Source organism: Stegostoma tigrinum, chromosome 12, assembly GCF_030684315.1.
Source record: "Stegostoma tigrinum isolate sSteTig4 chromosome 12, sSteTig4.hap1, whole genome shotgun sequence".
Lineage (NCBI taxonomy): Eukaryota > Metazoa > Chordata > Chondrichthyes > Orectolobiformes > Stegostomatidae > Stegostoma > Stegostoma tigrinum.
Window position 1 is genome coordinate 33,415,872 of NC_081365.1, and position 16,631 is coordinate 33,432,502.

Below are 16,631 nucleotides of genomic sequence, written 5' to 3' on the forward strand. Positions count from 1 at the left end.
GACACTATTCTTCAGCCTGGGGGCGGGGCTGTCGGTCGGGGGGCGGGGATGTTAGTCCGGGGGTGGGTCTGTCTGGGGGTGGGGCTGCCAGCGTGGGGGCGTGGCTATCAGCGGGTGGTGCCGTCAGCCTGGGGGCGGGGCTGACAGCGTGAAGGATGAGCCGTCGGTCTAGGGGCGGGGCTGACAGTGTGGAGAATGAGCCGTCGGTCTGGGGGCGGGGCTGATAGTGTGGGGGATGGGCCGTCAGTCTGGGGCCTGAGTTTGTCAGCTGATCGGTCAGTCTCGGGTGTTGACTGATAGATGATGGCCGTGCGCTTGCTTGTTTTGCTGCTGTTTGTGTTGACGTCCTGTCGGGGCTCGATCTCGATTCCCCCTCACGACGAAGTGGCCCGAATGGCCCGGTACATCGTCCATAAGTCTGACTGGTGCTCGATGGCCACCATCTCCACCCAGGAATCGATCAAGGGGCTGCCTTTCTCCAATGTTTTCTCGGTGAGCGATGGGCCCTTGGAGAAGGGCACAGGTGAACCATACCTGTACCTGACCCCGCTGGAAATCTCGGTACACGACATCCAGGTGAGAATTAGCTTTTATTGTCACATGCTCTCACTCGCATGAGTGCAGTGAAATGTTTACAAGCAGACGCTGCTTGATGAAGCCAGTGGGAGATTCATTATTTCTCATTGCACCTCTTTAGCCGGGATACTAGTCCTGCTCAGATTGAACATTTTGTACATTTGTAGACATGTTTTCTCCCCACCATGCGGCTTTTGAAACAAGAAAATGAGAATGCCACAGTGGCAAGGAAATAAATCGATAGGGTCACACAGTAAATCCAAAATAAAACTTATTTAAATAAGACTTGCATTCATATTGTGCTGTATTCACAAATACCAGACATCTCAAAATAATTTGTAGTCAATGAATTACTAAATTAATTTTTTTGAAGAAGCAACAGAGAGAATTGATGATGTCAGAGAGGTGGACATGACCCAAAAGGACTTAAGTAAGGTGTTTGACAAGGTTCCTCATGATAGATTGATTAGCAAGGTTTTACCACACAGAATACTGGGAGAACTAACCATTTGGATAAAAAATTGGCTTGAAGGTAGAAGTCAGAGGCTGGTGGTGGAAGGTTGCTTTTCAGACTAGAGGTCTGTGCGCATCGCTGTGCCACAAGGATCAGTGTTCGGTCCACTGCTTTTTGTCATTTATGTAAATGATTTGGACGTGAACATAGGTATCATCGATAAGTTTGCAGATGATGCCAAAATTGGAGGTGCAGAGGACAGTGAAGATGGTTACCTCAGAGTACAATGGAATCTTAATCAGATGGGCCAGAGGGCTGAAGAATAGCAGATGGAATTTACTTTAGGTAAATGTGAGGTGCTGCACTTTGGAAAGGCATGTCAGCACGGGACTTAAAGACTTAATGGTAAGGTCCTGGGGAATGTTGTTGAACAAAGAGATCTTGGAGTGCAGATTCATTGTTCCTTGAGTCTGGAGTCGTAGGTAGATAGGATAGTGAAGAAGGTGTTTGATATGCTTGCATTGTTGAGTATAGGAGTTGGGAGGTCATGTTGCAGCTGTACTGGACATTAATTAGGCCAGTTTTGGAATACTGCATTCAATTCTGGTGTCCCTGCTAGGAAGAATGTTATCACACTTGCAAGGGTTCAGAAAAGATTTACAAGGATGTTACCAAGTTTAGAGGGTTTGAGCTGTAGGGAGAGACTGTATTGGCTGGAGCATCCTGGAGTGTCAGAGGCTGAGGGGTGACCTTTTAGAGGTTTGTAAAATCATGAGTGGCACAGATACGGTGAATAGCCACAGTTTTTTTCCCCAGGTTGGGGAGTCCAAAATTAGAGAGCATAGGTTTAAGGTGTGAAGGGAAAGATTTAAAAGGGACCCAAGAGGCTACGTTTTCATGCAAAGGGTGGTGTGTGCATGGAATGAGCTGCTAGAGCAAGTGGTGGAGGCTGGTACAATTATGACATTTTAAACAATATCTGGATGGGTATAGAAATAGGAAGGGTTTAGAGGGATATGGGCCAAATTCTGGAAAATGGGACTAAATTAATTTAGGACATCTCATTGGACTGGATGAGTTGGACCAAAGGGTTGTTTTCACGCTGTACAATTCCATGACCAAATAAAAGTGAGTAGAAAATCAAATATGAGAAATAAACCAGAGACCCAGAACGTTGGAAAAGAGCTGAAAAATTTTAGAAGATTGGACAGCTAAAGGATTCAAACTCCAAAAAGAAATCCTAGTGGGAGATAGCACAATGAATTTTTAATGCAAAGTAAAATTTTATCTTTGAATAAATATTCAAAATTTTAAAAATGATTTTAAAACCATAGCTCACATTATCATTCCTTTAAAACATTGCACCATGTTGATAATAGCGTTGCTGCAAGTTTAAAGATAACAGAATTCTGGAAGTTTGCTGAGTCAGTGTGAGTCATTTTCTGAGTGTAGCTTCCCTCTGGTAACTAGCCAATTTTCGATAACCAAAACATTAATACGTACATTAGTACACACATTTGTAAGTGTAAATTTAAATGTTTTAATATGATCCTTTGTTTGATATTATTGTAAGTCTCATTTGAAAATTATTAATATTTGCTACCTCTTCAAGAGTATTTCTGGAAAAGCGACAAATTAAAATTTATTGCTATTTGTGAACTGTAACTAATTTCTTCAGTACCACTTCAAATGCCCTTCTAATAAAGCTCTGATGGTGATGCTTAAGGTTACATGTGATGGTCTGATATGTAACCCTGAAAAAGTTTGGCCTTTTCCATAACTTCACAAATGTTCTCCATTCTGCATTAGTCTTATAAAGTGGTACAATCAGTTAATTACACAGCTAATTATGTTCAGTAACTTTCACTCCACCGAACTTGTTGTCTTGCTTGATTTAGTGCGAGGGGTGGAAGTGAAGGATAGCTGTGTTTTATTGCTTGAAGTGGAAGAGGAATGGGCAGGAGCGAAGCTCAAAAGATTGATTACTAGATTAACATCAAGGCTGCATTTGACTGAGTATGGCATCAAGGAACCCAAACAAAGCAAGCGTCAGTGGGAATCAGCAGGAAATTCACTGCTGTTTGGAGTGCTACCTAGTACAAAGAAAAATGGCTGTGTTTCTTAAAGGTCAATCATCTGTCACATGACATCACTAAAGTAATTTCTTAGGGTACTGTCCTGGGCCCAACCATTTTCAGCTACTCAGTCAATAATTTTCCTTTCATCGTGAGTCAGAAGTGGGCATGTTTGTGCTTTTTGTTAATATTCATTTATGGGACAAGCATGTTGCTATCTAGGTCAGCATTTATTGCCCCCAGAAGGCAATGAAGAGTCAACCACATGGCTGTGGGTCTGGAGTCACACGTAGTCCAGACCAGTTAAAGATGGAAGTTTCCTTCCCTAAAGGATGTTAGTGAATCAAGCAAGTTTTTACAATAATCAACAATAGATTTATGGTCATCATTAGACTGTTAACTCCTGATGTTTTACTGAATTCAAATTCCACTATCTGCCATGGTGGGATTCGAACACAGAACACTACATGGGTCACTAGATTAACAGTCCAGCAATAATATCGCATGGCCATTGCCTCTCCCGAAATACTTTATAAAAATATTGATTGCACAATTCGTGATTCCTCAGATGCTGAAGTAATCCATGTCCAAATGCAGCAAGACTTGGATAGTATCCAGGCTTGAGCTGACAAGTAACAATTGCACCACACAAGCACCAGGCAATGACCATCTCCAAAAAGAGAAAATCTAACCACTGTCCCTAGATATGCACCCAACTTATCACCTGTGCTTCTGCCCTTGCTGCTTCCCATTGCTCACAACAGCATAATCAGGTTCCACTGGTCCTCACTTCTTATTCCATCAACATCCTCATTCAAAGGGATCATTCTCCACCATTTCAGACAACTCCGGCAGAATGCCACCACCAAAACACATCTTCCCCTCACTGCCCTGGCTGCATTTTGCAGGGATCATTCCTTCCAGGTCACCCTAGTCTATTCCACAGCCACCAACACCACTCCCCTCCCCACCTTCCCATACAACTGTGGAAGATGTAACACCTGCCCCTTCACCTCCTCCCTGCTCACTATCTAGAGGCCTACACATCCTTTCCAGGTGAAGCAGCATTTCACCTCTACCTTCTCCAATCTTGTGTATTGTAATTGCTGTACCCAGTGTGGCCTACTGTACATTTGGAGAAATCAAACACAGTCTGGGTGATCACCGAGCAAAACACCTGTGGCCTGTGCACAGTCAGGATCCTGACGTTCCTGTAGTCAGTCATTTTAACACAGCGTCCTGCTCGCATACCCACACATCTGTCCTTGGCATGCTGCAGTGTTCCAGTGAATCACAGTGCAAACTGGAGGAACAACATCCCATCTTCAAACTATGCACTTCACAGCCTTCTGGACTTAATATTGAGTTCACCACCTTTAAATTGTGAACTGTTGCTTTCTTTTCTTTAAACTTGTTATCATATTCCCCCCACCCCCTGCTCCACCTCCGCTCCCCCATACCACATGTCTGTCCTTTCAAGTCTGACAGGAAACACACCACTGTTCTGCCATTCTCACATTCTGATCATTTAGCCTGAACTATTAACATCTTCTCTCCACCACCACACTCCAACCACTACCCCACCGCTTCCCATCCCCCCCAACCAAACTATGCTCTCCTCCACATCACTTCAGCTCTGATGAAGAGTCATGTGGACTTGAAATGTTAACCTGCTCTCTTTTTCTCCATGGATGCTGTCCGATCCACTGTGATCTCCAGCATTTGTTGTTTTCATTATAGATTCCAGCATCTGTAGTACTTTGTTCCTAGCTTTATAAATACTGTGGCTACAAGAGCAATTCAGAGGCTAGGAATCATGCAGTGTGTAACCCATCTCTTGACTGTCCAAAGCCTGCCTACCCTCTACAAGGCACTAATTAGGAACTTGATAGAATACTCCCTACTTGGCTAGATGTATCAGAGTTTATGGGAACTGGAGATGCTGGAGAATCTGAGATAACAAAGTGTGGAGCTGGATGAACACAGCAGGCCAAGCAGCATCTTAGGACCACAAAAGCTGATGTTTCGGGCCATGACCTTTCATCAGAAAATCCTCCCACCTCAAGCCGCACCCCCATTTCCTACCTACTAACCTCATCCTGCCCCCTTGACCTGTCCTTCCTCCCTGGACTGACTTTCCCCACCCTACCTCCCCACCTACGCTCACCTCTACTGGCTCCATCCCCACCCCTTTAACTTGCCTGTCTCCTCTCCACCTATCTTTTCCTCTATCCATCTTCGATCCGCCTCCCCCCTCCCTATTTATTTCAGAACCCTCTCCCCCTCCCCCTTTTCTGATGAAGGGTTTAGGCCCGAAATGTCAGCTTTTGTGCTCCTAAGATGCTGCTTGGCCTGCTGTGTTCATCCAGCTCCACACTTTGTTGGGGCTGCATACATCCAGCCAAGATAGCAATGTTCAAGAAATTTGACACCATCCACGACAAAGCAGCCCCCTCGATTGACACCATATTAACCTTCACTTCCAAAGCACATTTGTGGCAGTTTGCACCATCTACAGAAGCACTGCAGAAATTCACCAGGGTTCCTTAGGCCTTGTAGGAATCAGTAGGGCACGTTCCCACCGGCAAGTTTCTCTCCAAGCCAACATTTCCTCTAAACTGCACATGTCTAAACACGCCGATCAACATGGAAGCCACTGCTGAACACAGTCCTTGGAGGTCCATACAGAAGAAACAAAAATTAGCAGGAATGCTGATCCTGATGAGAAATGTTTCATACTATTCTTTCAGTGTGGCTGGGTCAAAATTCTGGAGCGATCTCCCTAACAGCATTGTAGTGGTGCTACACCCGATTGATTACTGTGGCTCCAGGAGACAGCTCACCACTACCTTCTCCAGGGCAACTAGGGACAGACAATAAATGATGAATCAGCCAGGAACACTCATATTCCCTGAATAAATTAAAAATAGTGATTGTGAAAGAGAGGAATCATAGAATCCAAAAAAAGGGAAAGTATTTAACTTTAACTAACTTGGAAGGAATAATATGACATTTCAAAATATAGTACATTTGATGCATTAATGAATGCTAAAGCCCACACAATATTTTGACTTGTACTAAGTGACATATTTCAATCTACATAAATGAAAATATCTGGCAGATGCATCTGCCACTAATATCTAAAATTTATAAGCAATTAACTTAGAGTGACTTTGAATTGGTTCCGAAAACAAGTCCATGTTACATGCAACTAAGTCAATCAGGCTAAACCTCATAGTAGGAATACATTAAAACACTGAAATCAATATGGCTTAACTCCCTGTTGCTGAAGAATCAGAGATACATGCATTAACTTGCATCTAATTTAGTACTACCATTACTGGTAAATACGACCATAACGGTTATGTATTTCTTCAATTTTCTGTTTTTATTATTGAATTGCATCATTGTTGAAATTGTGACATGATTATGTATTGAAGATTCCAGTTAAGGAATTGGATCCTTTATTATTCATAACAGTTTGTGAATTTTCATAGGCACACTACTGCACATATCTTCAATGCTGAAATCCATTAGCAAACTCAGTTTTAAGCAAATTGATCAATGGACTAAATTATGATTTATGTTAGCAGGAGGAAATTGTTCAGATTTACATTTTATTGGAAAGTGTACTGAAATTATAAGCCAACTATTCAAATAGCAATTCCACCAAAATTCAGAACAATGTTTTTAACTTTGAAAATACGGATGATAGCCAAAATAGATCTATTAAAGGCAAATATGTCTAACAAATCTGATGAAATTTATTGATTGTAAAATGGAAGGCTTGCTGAAGTTAGTGAAATTGATATAGTATAAGTAGGTTTTCAAAAACCTTTGGATTAAAATTACACATAATAGACATTTTAACAAATTTAAAGCCAATTATCTTGAGACAGAAAGCAGAGATGAGTGGTGAACAGTTGTGTTCTAACCATGAGGGAAGTAGACAGTGGTCTCCTGTAGGGGTTGTATTAAGACCATCGGACCTTATCCTTGTATTATTAATTTGGACATTGGTTAGACATCTTGTTTTTAAACTTTGCAGAAGACACAACTTAGGAAATGGTGAAGGAGACAGTTGAATGATATGGGCAGACACTTGACAGATGAAATTTGTGAACTGAAGAGACACATTTTCAGAGGCAGAATGAGGTGGGCCAATGTCTGCTAATTGCCAAGGTTTTAAATTGGCTGCAAGAACAGAAACCCAGGGTTCCACATATAAATCTTTGACTGTGTCAGAACAAATTGATAAAAGCTGTTATGATTAGATTCCCTACAGTGTGGGAACAGGCCCTTCGGCCCAACAAGTCCACACCACTCCTTGGACCATCCCACCCAGATCCATCCCCCTATAACCCACACACCCCTGAACACTACGGGCAATTTAGCATGGCCAATCCACCTAGCCTGCACATCTTTGGACTGTGGGAGGAAACCGGAGCATTTGGAGGAAACCCACGCAGACACGGAGAGAATGTGCAAACTCCACACAGAGCCACAGTGGCTCAGTGATTAGCACTGCAGCCTCACAGCACCAGGGACCTGGGTTCAATTCCAGCCTCGGGCGACTGTCCGTGTGGAGTTTGCACATTCTCCCCGTGTCTGTGTGGGCTTCCTGTGGGTGCCCTAGTTAAGGGTCTAGGCCCAAAATGTCAGCTTTCCTGGTCCTATGATGCTACTTAGCCTGCTGTGTTCATCCAGCTCTACGCCTTGTTATCTCAGATTCTTCAGCATCTGCGGTTCCTACTATCTCTATCAACTGGCTATTGGGGCCCTATTCTGGGTACCATACTCTAAAAGAGATGCCACAGAAACCACAAATGAGTCCTCAGAATTATACCAACGGTGAATTTTAGTTATGGTTAATGGGGGAACTTAATGGGAGAAGGATTTTTAAAAATTGAGCAATTTATGATAGTGAAGAACAAACTGTATTTCTACTGACAGGATGGTTTTTAACTAGAAATTATTGACTTAAGGTAATTGTCATAAGGTCAGAGGGCAGATGGGAGATGTTTTAGGCAAAGAATTATGATTCGAGATGCACTGTCTAACAGGGTTTTTGGAACAGATTTAGTAGTCAATTTCAAAAGGGAACGTGAAGTATACCTGAAAATGAAAATTTTGTAAGGATATGGAGCAAGAGCAGAAGGCCGGAACTAATAATTAACTCTTTCAAAGATTCAGAACGGATGGACTGTAAAATTCTATAATCCTGTAATTTTATATTACTGTGAATAATTTGACATTTGATTTCTTTTTATTATCAGCGCCCTACCTTTTAATTTCATTGTAGGCTAATCCAGAAGTATCCCTGGCTATGTCGTTGGCAACAACGGACTACTGTAGGAAACAGAAGTTTGATCCCCAAAGCCCACTTTGTTGTCGTGTGATCCTCTCTGGACGAATTTTGGAGGTATGCTGCAATTTTGTTCTGTTCCTTCCCCTTTCTCCCATTGTGTAGAATAATCTCTTCAGCTGGCTGAGCACATTCTGCTCTAAGTTCTCTGTATTCTAATTGAATATTTGGGGGCAACATTAACTCCAGCAACAATGATCTGGAAAATACAATGGCCGGATAGTTGTTGGAACAACACAGATTAGAGTTGAGTAAAATCACCACGAAGAATCCCTGACACACCAAACTCCATGGGAATTGCCGATGAAGTTGAAGATTCCAATGGGCAGTTTTTGTGTGTGAAACCTTCAAGAGGATCCATTAAAGGCAGAGAATTAAGAGTTCCTCTTCAGTTTAATTAATAGTTATCTAGGAAAACTTAGATGATTTTAAAACCTACTATATCTATGAAATTGAACCACCAACTCAACATATCATGCCCAAACTCTGCCCCTCCCCAATCCCGTACATTCCTAAGACTGCTGACAACCAGCTCCCTTCAACACAAAGCTCAGCCTGAACCCACCCTCACCAGACATAACATTCCCTCAACCTCCTCATGGAGTTAACAACAACTGGCAGACGTAACACACTATAACTCTCTTGGAGCTTGACCTACCCTAAGCATTCCATCACTTACATGGCACCCAACCTAAATGGTGCTATAACCCTTTAACCAACTGACACCCCTAACGCCACATTTGTATTTTCAGAATAGCTGTCAAAGTAGCTGGCTGTGAGATTAGATATTTATTTCTTAGAACATGGCACACTGACTGTTGCAAAAGGGGCTGTGGCTTGACTTCCACATCTATCCTGCACTATGAGGGAATTGTTTGTTTTCAAGTGCTTTCTGCATTTCTGAAGGGACTGAGGTTGGAATTGCCAGTTAGAAATGCAGAGGTCAGTGCTAATACAAACAAAATAGGAGTGTATGGCAATCTAACTGATTTTCCACTCCTTGGAATATGCAGGCAAATATTTTCTCCCTCAGTAGTGTGACTGAGAGGGAATTCAATGAATTGCCATTAAACTAACCCTGAATTACACTTAGATGCAAATGTTTAGTACTTTGTGCTTTTCCTTTGCAGTTTTTCTTTCGTGAACAACTATTTTCAGTTTTCTTCAGATTGCGAAGAGGATGAATTTTCTATACATTAATTTCTTAGGTGAACAGCACAGAAATCGGCTTTGCAAAAGAAGCTCTCTTCAGCCGTCATCCAGCAATGCCTGACTGGCCACATGATCATGGATGGTACTTTGCCAAGCTCAACATTACCAACATTTGGGTCCTGGATTACTTTGGTGGAATTAAAACAGTAACACCACAGGAGTACTACAAAATTAAAGCCTGAATATGAAAAGAATTTGACTGGTAAGAGCTTTCTAGCTTCTAACAGTTTGTAGTGATTGGTCAGATCCTATTTTACAGCATATTGTCCTCCTGCAAAGCTACCCAAACAGAGAAACAAAACCAGTAGTTATTTATTTTGTACATAATAAAAAAAGTTCTCCTCAGGGTAGCAGATACATGCAAGTATCAGTACCTGCAAGTTCCCCTTGAAGCCACTCACCAATGGCAGGGAATTGATAGACTTTGCAATATAATTTCACAAAACACTGCTGCAATTTGTAAGTTTTAAGGTTTGTGAATCACAGTTTCCCAAAATAAGCAGTTGAGAACAATGACTTCTGGGATTTTTTTCAAGAAACAATTATTTTTGTTGCGCATAAGTTAAGTAGATAGGAAAAGCATATGATCCGTGAAAATGGAGAGCAGATAACTGATCTCAAGGGAGTATGCACAGATGGTCTCTGTAGCTTATGGCAGCAATATTCTGATCTTTAGTGAAAGTATTAGCAAAACCTTTCTCCAGTCTTCCTTCACATTCCCTGTTCTGCCTTCCAAGTGAAGAAGGTAACTATCTGATGAGAACTATCCTGTTTATTAGTATCCCATAATATTCCTAGCAGCTGGTTATTTATCCTGCATGAATCAGTTGCTGAAATCCTTCTAACAATAAATACAAGACAGGTACACAAGCTGTGAATAATAGGTTGCCTCCTTCTTGTTGACTAATTTAGCTTGAGGTCACATTGTAGATTACCATATGATGTGGGCCATTTGTTTTCCCTTATTGAATACTTGTAAAAGTAATACAGTACACAAGGGGCCAATGCCTGGTGTCTAGTAGCTTCTACACAGCTCTTCAGGAAGCACAATGTTTGTAATCTTTCCGTTTTGCATTAGTTCCTGACTACTTGGAATTCCGTCTTGACATCACAGATTTCTGTTTTTACAGTATGAGGAGACAGTACAATGCAACTAATTATATAAGAATTCTATAAGATTCAGACAAGTACAACTTGTGCAAATCCTTATTTCTTACAGACACAAACAGTGCCCAAGGAGCAGTGTTTGAGCCTATTCAAAATTTGAATTTCAATAGTGTTAGCATATCGGATTGCCCACATATCAGCCACCTTGTATATGTCCTTTGTTACATTTATTATTTATCCTAATGATTTTGACGAAGTAGAAGTTCCTTATGAATGGAAACATTAAAATGTCCAGCAAATGGCATTAGTTCTGGCAAATCTAAATCATGCAAGCACAATGCAAAATACTTTTACATTTGATTTCATTAAGATATGTTCAGCACCCATTGAAGCTGGAGTTCAAAGTTACTATGAACAACCAAGAGCAATTATACCTAATTTGCATTCAACTTCATCTCATTAATATGTTCCTCCCATTTATATGAAGGCAATGTCAATGTATTCATCCTTTAAATTTCATCATAACATCTAGTTGTTTATTCTAGGTGAAAGAAGATCATGAATGTTGATCAGAATATTGGATTTTTCCAGATTTCCCTCAATGTTGCAGTGGAAAGGGAGCTTCTTTGAGCCAACTAAAGAAATGAATGATTATAAGCGATACTTTATATTTTCTAAGAAAGCCCTGCTTTATTATCTTGCAATTTTGATGATATACTTCTGCAATTCTTCTAAACTGGGAGCTTAAGTCAGGAATGTTCAGGTTGCCATAGTTAACAAAATATTTTTTATTTGTCATAGAACTCACTAAGATTCTATAATACGTAATAGCTGGAACAAAATGATTGACAATAAGATTTTTCTATAAACAGCAATGTATAAAGTTGAGAACAAATTACAATTTACAATGTTTTAAATAAAGTATATTTTTCAAAAGATTAATTTGTAATCAAAAAATAACTCAAAATAAATGTAAATCAAGGAGTAGTATATTGATTCAAAATACAGTATTCGTTTTACATGGTATTGCTTGTGTTCATTTTTATATTGCATAAGAAAATGTTGTATTTGAAACATTTCCTGCAAATGATTATTTTTGATTAAAAATTTAAATATATAGAAAAATATATTTTATTATATTGTTCTTTGAAGAAGTAACAAAGGAGATTGATAAGGGCCGAGCGGTAGATGTGAACTATACGGATTTCAGTAAGGTGTTGACGAGGTTCTTCATGGTAGACTGGTTATCAAGGTCAGATCACATGGAACACCAGGAGAACTAGCCATTTAGATATGGAACTGGCTTAAAGGTAGAAGCCAGAAGGTGGTGGTAGAAGGTTGTTTTTCAGACTGGAGGCCTGTGAACACAAGGAGTGGTGCTGGGTCCGCTGCTTTTTTGTCACGTATGTAAATGAACGTAGGAGGTATGGTTGGTAAGTTTGCAGATGACACCAAAATTGGAGGTGTAGTGGACAGCAAAGAAGGTTTCCTCACAGTACAATGGGATCTTGATCAGATAGGTCAAGGCCTGAGGAGTGGCAGATGGAATTTAAGTTAGATAAATGGGAGGTGCTGCATTTTGGAAAGGCAAATCAGAGTAGGACATACACATTCAATGGTAAGGTCCTGGGGAGTGTTACTGAACAAAGAGACCTTGGAGGGCCAGTTCATAGTTCTCTGAAAGTGGAGTCGCAGATAGAATAGTGAAGAAGGTGTTTGGTGTGCTTGCCTTTATTGGTCAGTACATTGAGTATACGAGTTGGGAGGTTATGTTGAGGCTGTACATGGCATTAGTTAGGCCACTTTTGAAATACAGCGTACAATTCTAGACTCCCTGCTATGGGAAGGATGTTGTGAAACTTAGAAGGGTTCAGAAAAGATTTACAAGAACATTGCTAGGACTGGAGGGTTTGAGCTATAGGGAGGAGGTGGAATAGGCTGGGGCTATTTTTCCTGGAGCTTTGGAGGCTGAGGGGTGACCTTATAGACTTTTGTAAAATCATGAGGGGCATGGATAGGGTAAATAGACAAGGTGTTTTCCCTGGGGTGGGGGAGTCAAAAACTAGAGGGCACCGGTTTAAGGTGAAAGGGGAAAAATTTAAAAGGTACCCGAGGAGCAATGTTTTCATGCAGTGGGTGGTATATGCATGGAATGAGCTGCATTTGGATGGGTGTACGAATAGGAAGGGTTTCAAGGGATACAGGCCAAATGTTGCTAAATGGGTCTAGACTTATCTAGGATATCTGGTCAGCATGGACAAGTTGGACTGAAGGGTCTACTTCCACGCTGTATATTCCACTGACTCTTGAATTGTCAGCATGTACTTCAGGTTCCCATTTCATATTTGGGTCTTTCCCGAGCAGTCTGTTTTTATTTAAGTGGACACAGAAGTTGAAGTTTTCTTCTAAAATGGCAGGATCATAAGAAATAGGTGTTGGAGTAAGCCATTTGGCCCATGGAGACTGCTCATGATCTGATTGTGGTCTTAACTCTACCTTGTAAATTTTTCCTTCACAGAAAAAATGCATGTTTTCATTAAGCATGTGACTGATTAACACAAGCTGTGACTGGAAGATTTGTATCATTAGGAGCTGATCGTTTACATTTTATGCCAATTCTTGATTAGATTAGATTCCCTACAGTGTGGAAGCAGGCCCTTCAGCCCAACAAGTCCACACCACCCCTTGAAGCATCCCACCCAGACCCATCCCCCTATAACCCATACACCCCTGAACAATTTAGCATGGCCAATCCACCTAACCTGCACATCTTTGGACTATTTACCCTATCCATGCCCCTCATGATTTTACAAAAGTCTATAAGGTCACCCCTCAGCCTCCAAAGCTCCAGGAAAAATAGCCCCAGCGTATTCTTGTCCCCTAAAAATGTGTCAAATTCAAATGGCACACCAAGAATGTGAAAATATAGATTGCTCCTGCTTATAAAAATGGTCTTAAAAATAATTTTATGTTCTTTGAATGTGACTCACGCACTAAATATCACCCAGTTATAATTGAAATTGTAGAAACAAGGGCTCCTTATTGCCTTGCAATATTCTATAATAGATTGCAGCTAGATACAGTTGAATACAGAAATCCCCTCTTGTCAAACAATCCTTTATTTGGGGACATAGTCTCAGAATAATGGCTTGCCTCTTATATTAAGATGAAAAATCTTTCCCTTGAACAGGTCATGATGCTCTGTTTATTGATTGTTATAGTTAAAGAATGAGATCAGTTGATATTTTGACACTAAGAATTATTGGATCGGGCAGTAAAGTGAATTGACTTCTTGATGAACCCCCTTATTAAGTGACAAAGAGGCTTGAGGGGTCATATGGTCCACTGCCACTATTATACTTTTTACATAACCAGACAGAGAGGTCATGATTCTTCTGGTACATCTAATATCAAATGGTTAATTTTCCCAAGGGATGGTGGAAGGCGTGATGTACAGTAATCTTTGTGCTTCATTAGAAAATTCCTTGCCTCTATTTAGCTCTAAGTATGCTCATTTTGAAAGACATTCATGTAGGATTTTGTTTCTTTCTGCCTGCATTTAGAAAGAGTTACTGGCAACTTGATTAGGAACGGTGATTTTAATGACTCTAAGAAAGACCTTGCATCATCATTCTATTCGTTTGTTCTTGTAATGTTAGTGGGGACTGTTTGTTAGTATTTGTACGTATGTACCCTTTGTTAAGAAATACAAATTTATTTATACGGCCAATATGGATTCAAAGATTCAATGCAAACAGGTCAATTTCAAAGGAGGTAAAGTTGAATTTGAGGCAGTAGCCAGACACACGTAGGGTATGTGGAACCGTTGTCCCTCTTCCTCCATTACATTGATGACCATATTGGCACCACCTCGTGCTCCCACGAGCACGAACAGGTAATCCACTTCTGAATGTAAGTTTGCTCGCTGAGCTGGAAGGTTCGTTTTCAGATGTTTTGTCACCATTCTAGGTAACATCAACACATCTGGTGAAGCGCTGGTGTTATGTCCCACTTTCTATTTATGTGTTTAGGTTTCCTTGGGTTGGTGATGTCATTTCCTGTTCTTTTTCTCAGAGGGTGGTAGATGGGCTCCAAATCAATGTGTTTGTTGATAGAGTTCCGGTTGGAATGCCATGCCTCTAGGAATTCTTGTGCGTGTCTTGCTTTGGCTTGTCCTAGGATGGATGTGTTGTCCCACTCAAAGTGGTGTCCTTCCTCATCTGTATGTAAGGATACTAGTGATAGTGGGTCATGTTCATCCACTTCACCAACACCTTCCACCCCAACCCTAAGTTCACTTGATCCATCTAACACCTCCCTCACCTTCCTGGATTTCTGTCTCCATCTCGGGCAACAACCTAGAAACCGATATCCATTTCAAGCCCACCGACTCGCACAGCTACCTAGAATACATCTCCTCTCACCCACATTCCTGCAAAAATGCCATCCCCTATTCCCAATTCCTTCGCTTCTGCCACATCTGCTCCCAAGATGAAGCATTCCAATCCCATACATCTCAGCTGTCCTCGTTTTTCAAGGACCTCAACATACAGTGGTCGAGAACGCCCTCGACTGTGTCTCCCGCATTTCCCACAACTCATCCATCACACCCCGTCTCCTCAATAACAACCAAAAAAAAGGATCCCCCTCGTCCTCACATACCACCCCACCAACCTCTGGATCTTGCATATCATCTTCCCACATCTCCAATTCGATCCCACCACCAAAGACATTTTTCCCTCCCCACCCTTGACTGCTTTCCAAAGAGACCACTCTCTCTCTCTCTCCCTGACTCTCTTGTCTGCTCCACACTCCCCTCCAGCCCTACCGCACCCGGCACTTTTCCCTGCAACTACAGGAAGTGCTACACCTGCCCCCACACCTCCTCCCTCACCCCCATCCCAGGCCCCAAGAAGACTTTCCACATCAAGCAGATGTTCACCTGCACATCTGCTAATGTGGTATACTGCATCCGCTGTACCCGTTGTGGCCTCCTCTACATCGGGGAAACCAAGTGGAGGCTTGGGGACCGCTTTGCAGAACACCTACACTCGGTTCACAATAAACAACTGCATCTCCCCGTTGCAAACCATTTCAACTCCCCTTCCCATTCCTCAGACGACATGTCCATCATGGGCCTCCTGCAGTGCCACAATGATGCTACCCGAAGGTTGCAGGAACAGCTGCTCATATTCCGCTTGGGAACCCTGCAGCGCAATGGTATCAATGTGGATTTCACAAGCTTCAAAATCTCCCCTCCCTCTACTGCATCCTAAAACCAGCCCAGCTCATCCCCGCCTCCCTAACCTGTTGTTCCTCTCACCTATCCCCTCCTCCCAACTCAAGCCACACACCCCTTTCATACCTACTAACCTCATCCTGCCCCCTCGACCTGTCCGTCCTACCTACGTACCTAGACTCACATCTACTGGCTCCATCCCCGTCTCTTTAACTTGTCTATCTTCTCTTCTATCCATCTTTGATCCGTATCCCCCTCTCTCCCTATTTATTTCAGAACCCTTTTCCTCTCCCCCATTTCTGATGAAGGGTCTAAGCCCAAAACATCAACTTTCCTGTTCCTAAGATGCTTCTTGGCCTGTATGTTCATCCAGCTCCACACTTTGTTATCTCACAACATTTATATAATCTAGTTAGAAACATGGGAGCAAGCGTGAGCCATTCGGCCCTTTGAGTTCCTCTGTTATTCATTATGATCATTACTGATCGTAACCTTGGATCTCTTTAGCACCAACTCCTTCAAATCATGTAATGTTTTGGCCTCCACTACTTTCTGTGGTAGCAAATTTCACAGACTCACCATTCTCTGGTGAAGAAATTTCTC

At 41.7% G+C, this 16,631-nt stretch overlaps 2 protein-coding genes across 2 annotated transcripts in view; one reads left to right on the forward strand and one right to left on the reverse strand.

Annotated features, from left to right (window-relative positions):
- The first annotated feature begins 225 nt into the window (after positions 1-225).
- Positions 226-11,787, forward strand: LOC125457242 (protein CREG1). The gene is made up of 4 exons (XM_048541195.2): positions 226-576; positions 8,408-8,527; positions 9,679-9,884; positions 11,335-11,787. The coding sequence occupies exons 1-3, from the start codon at positions 301-303 to the stop codon at positions 9,862-9,864; spliced, it is 582 nt and encodes a 193-aa protein (XP_048397152.1). The 5' UTR covers positions 226-300; the 3' UTR covers positions 9,865-9,884; positions 11,335-11,787.
- A 1,711-nt stretch (positions 11,788-13,498) lies between these two features.
- The window catches only part of LOC125457301 (immunoglobulin-like domain-containing receptor 1), a 54,650-nt gene continuing 51,517 nt past the window's right edge, over positions 13,499-16,631 (reverse strand). Inside the window, exon 9 of the mRNA XM_048541338.2 lies at positions 13,499-15,009. The gene's annotated coding sequence lies outside the window, so the exon portion shown is untranslated. The remainder of the gene's footprint in view (positions 15,010-16,631) is intronic.

Excerpts from the sequence above, each read along its gene's own strand:
- LOC125457242 (XM_048541195.2), top strand. The coding sequence starts at position 301 with ATGATGGCCGTGCGCTTGCTTGTTTTGCTGCTGTTTGTGTTGACGTCC. Across the intron at positions 577-8,407 it reads TCTCGGTACACGACATCCAG|GCTAATCCAGAAGTATCCCT; the intron begins GTGAGAATTAGC and ends ATTTCATTGTAG. Across the intron at positions 8,528-9,678 it reads TCTCTGGACGAATTTTGGAG|GTGAACAGCACAGAAATCGG; the intron begins GTATGCTGCAAT and ends TTAATTTCTTAG.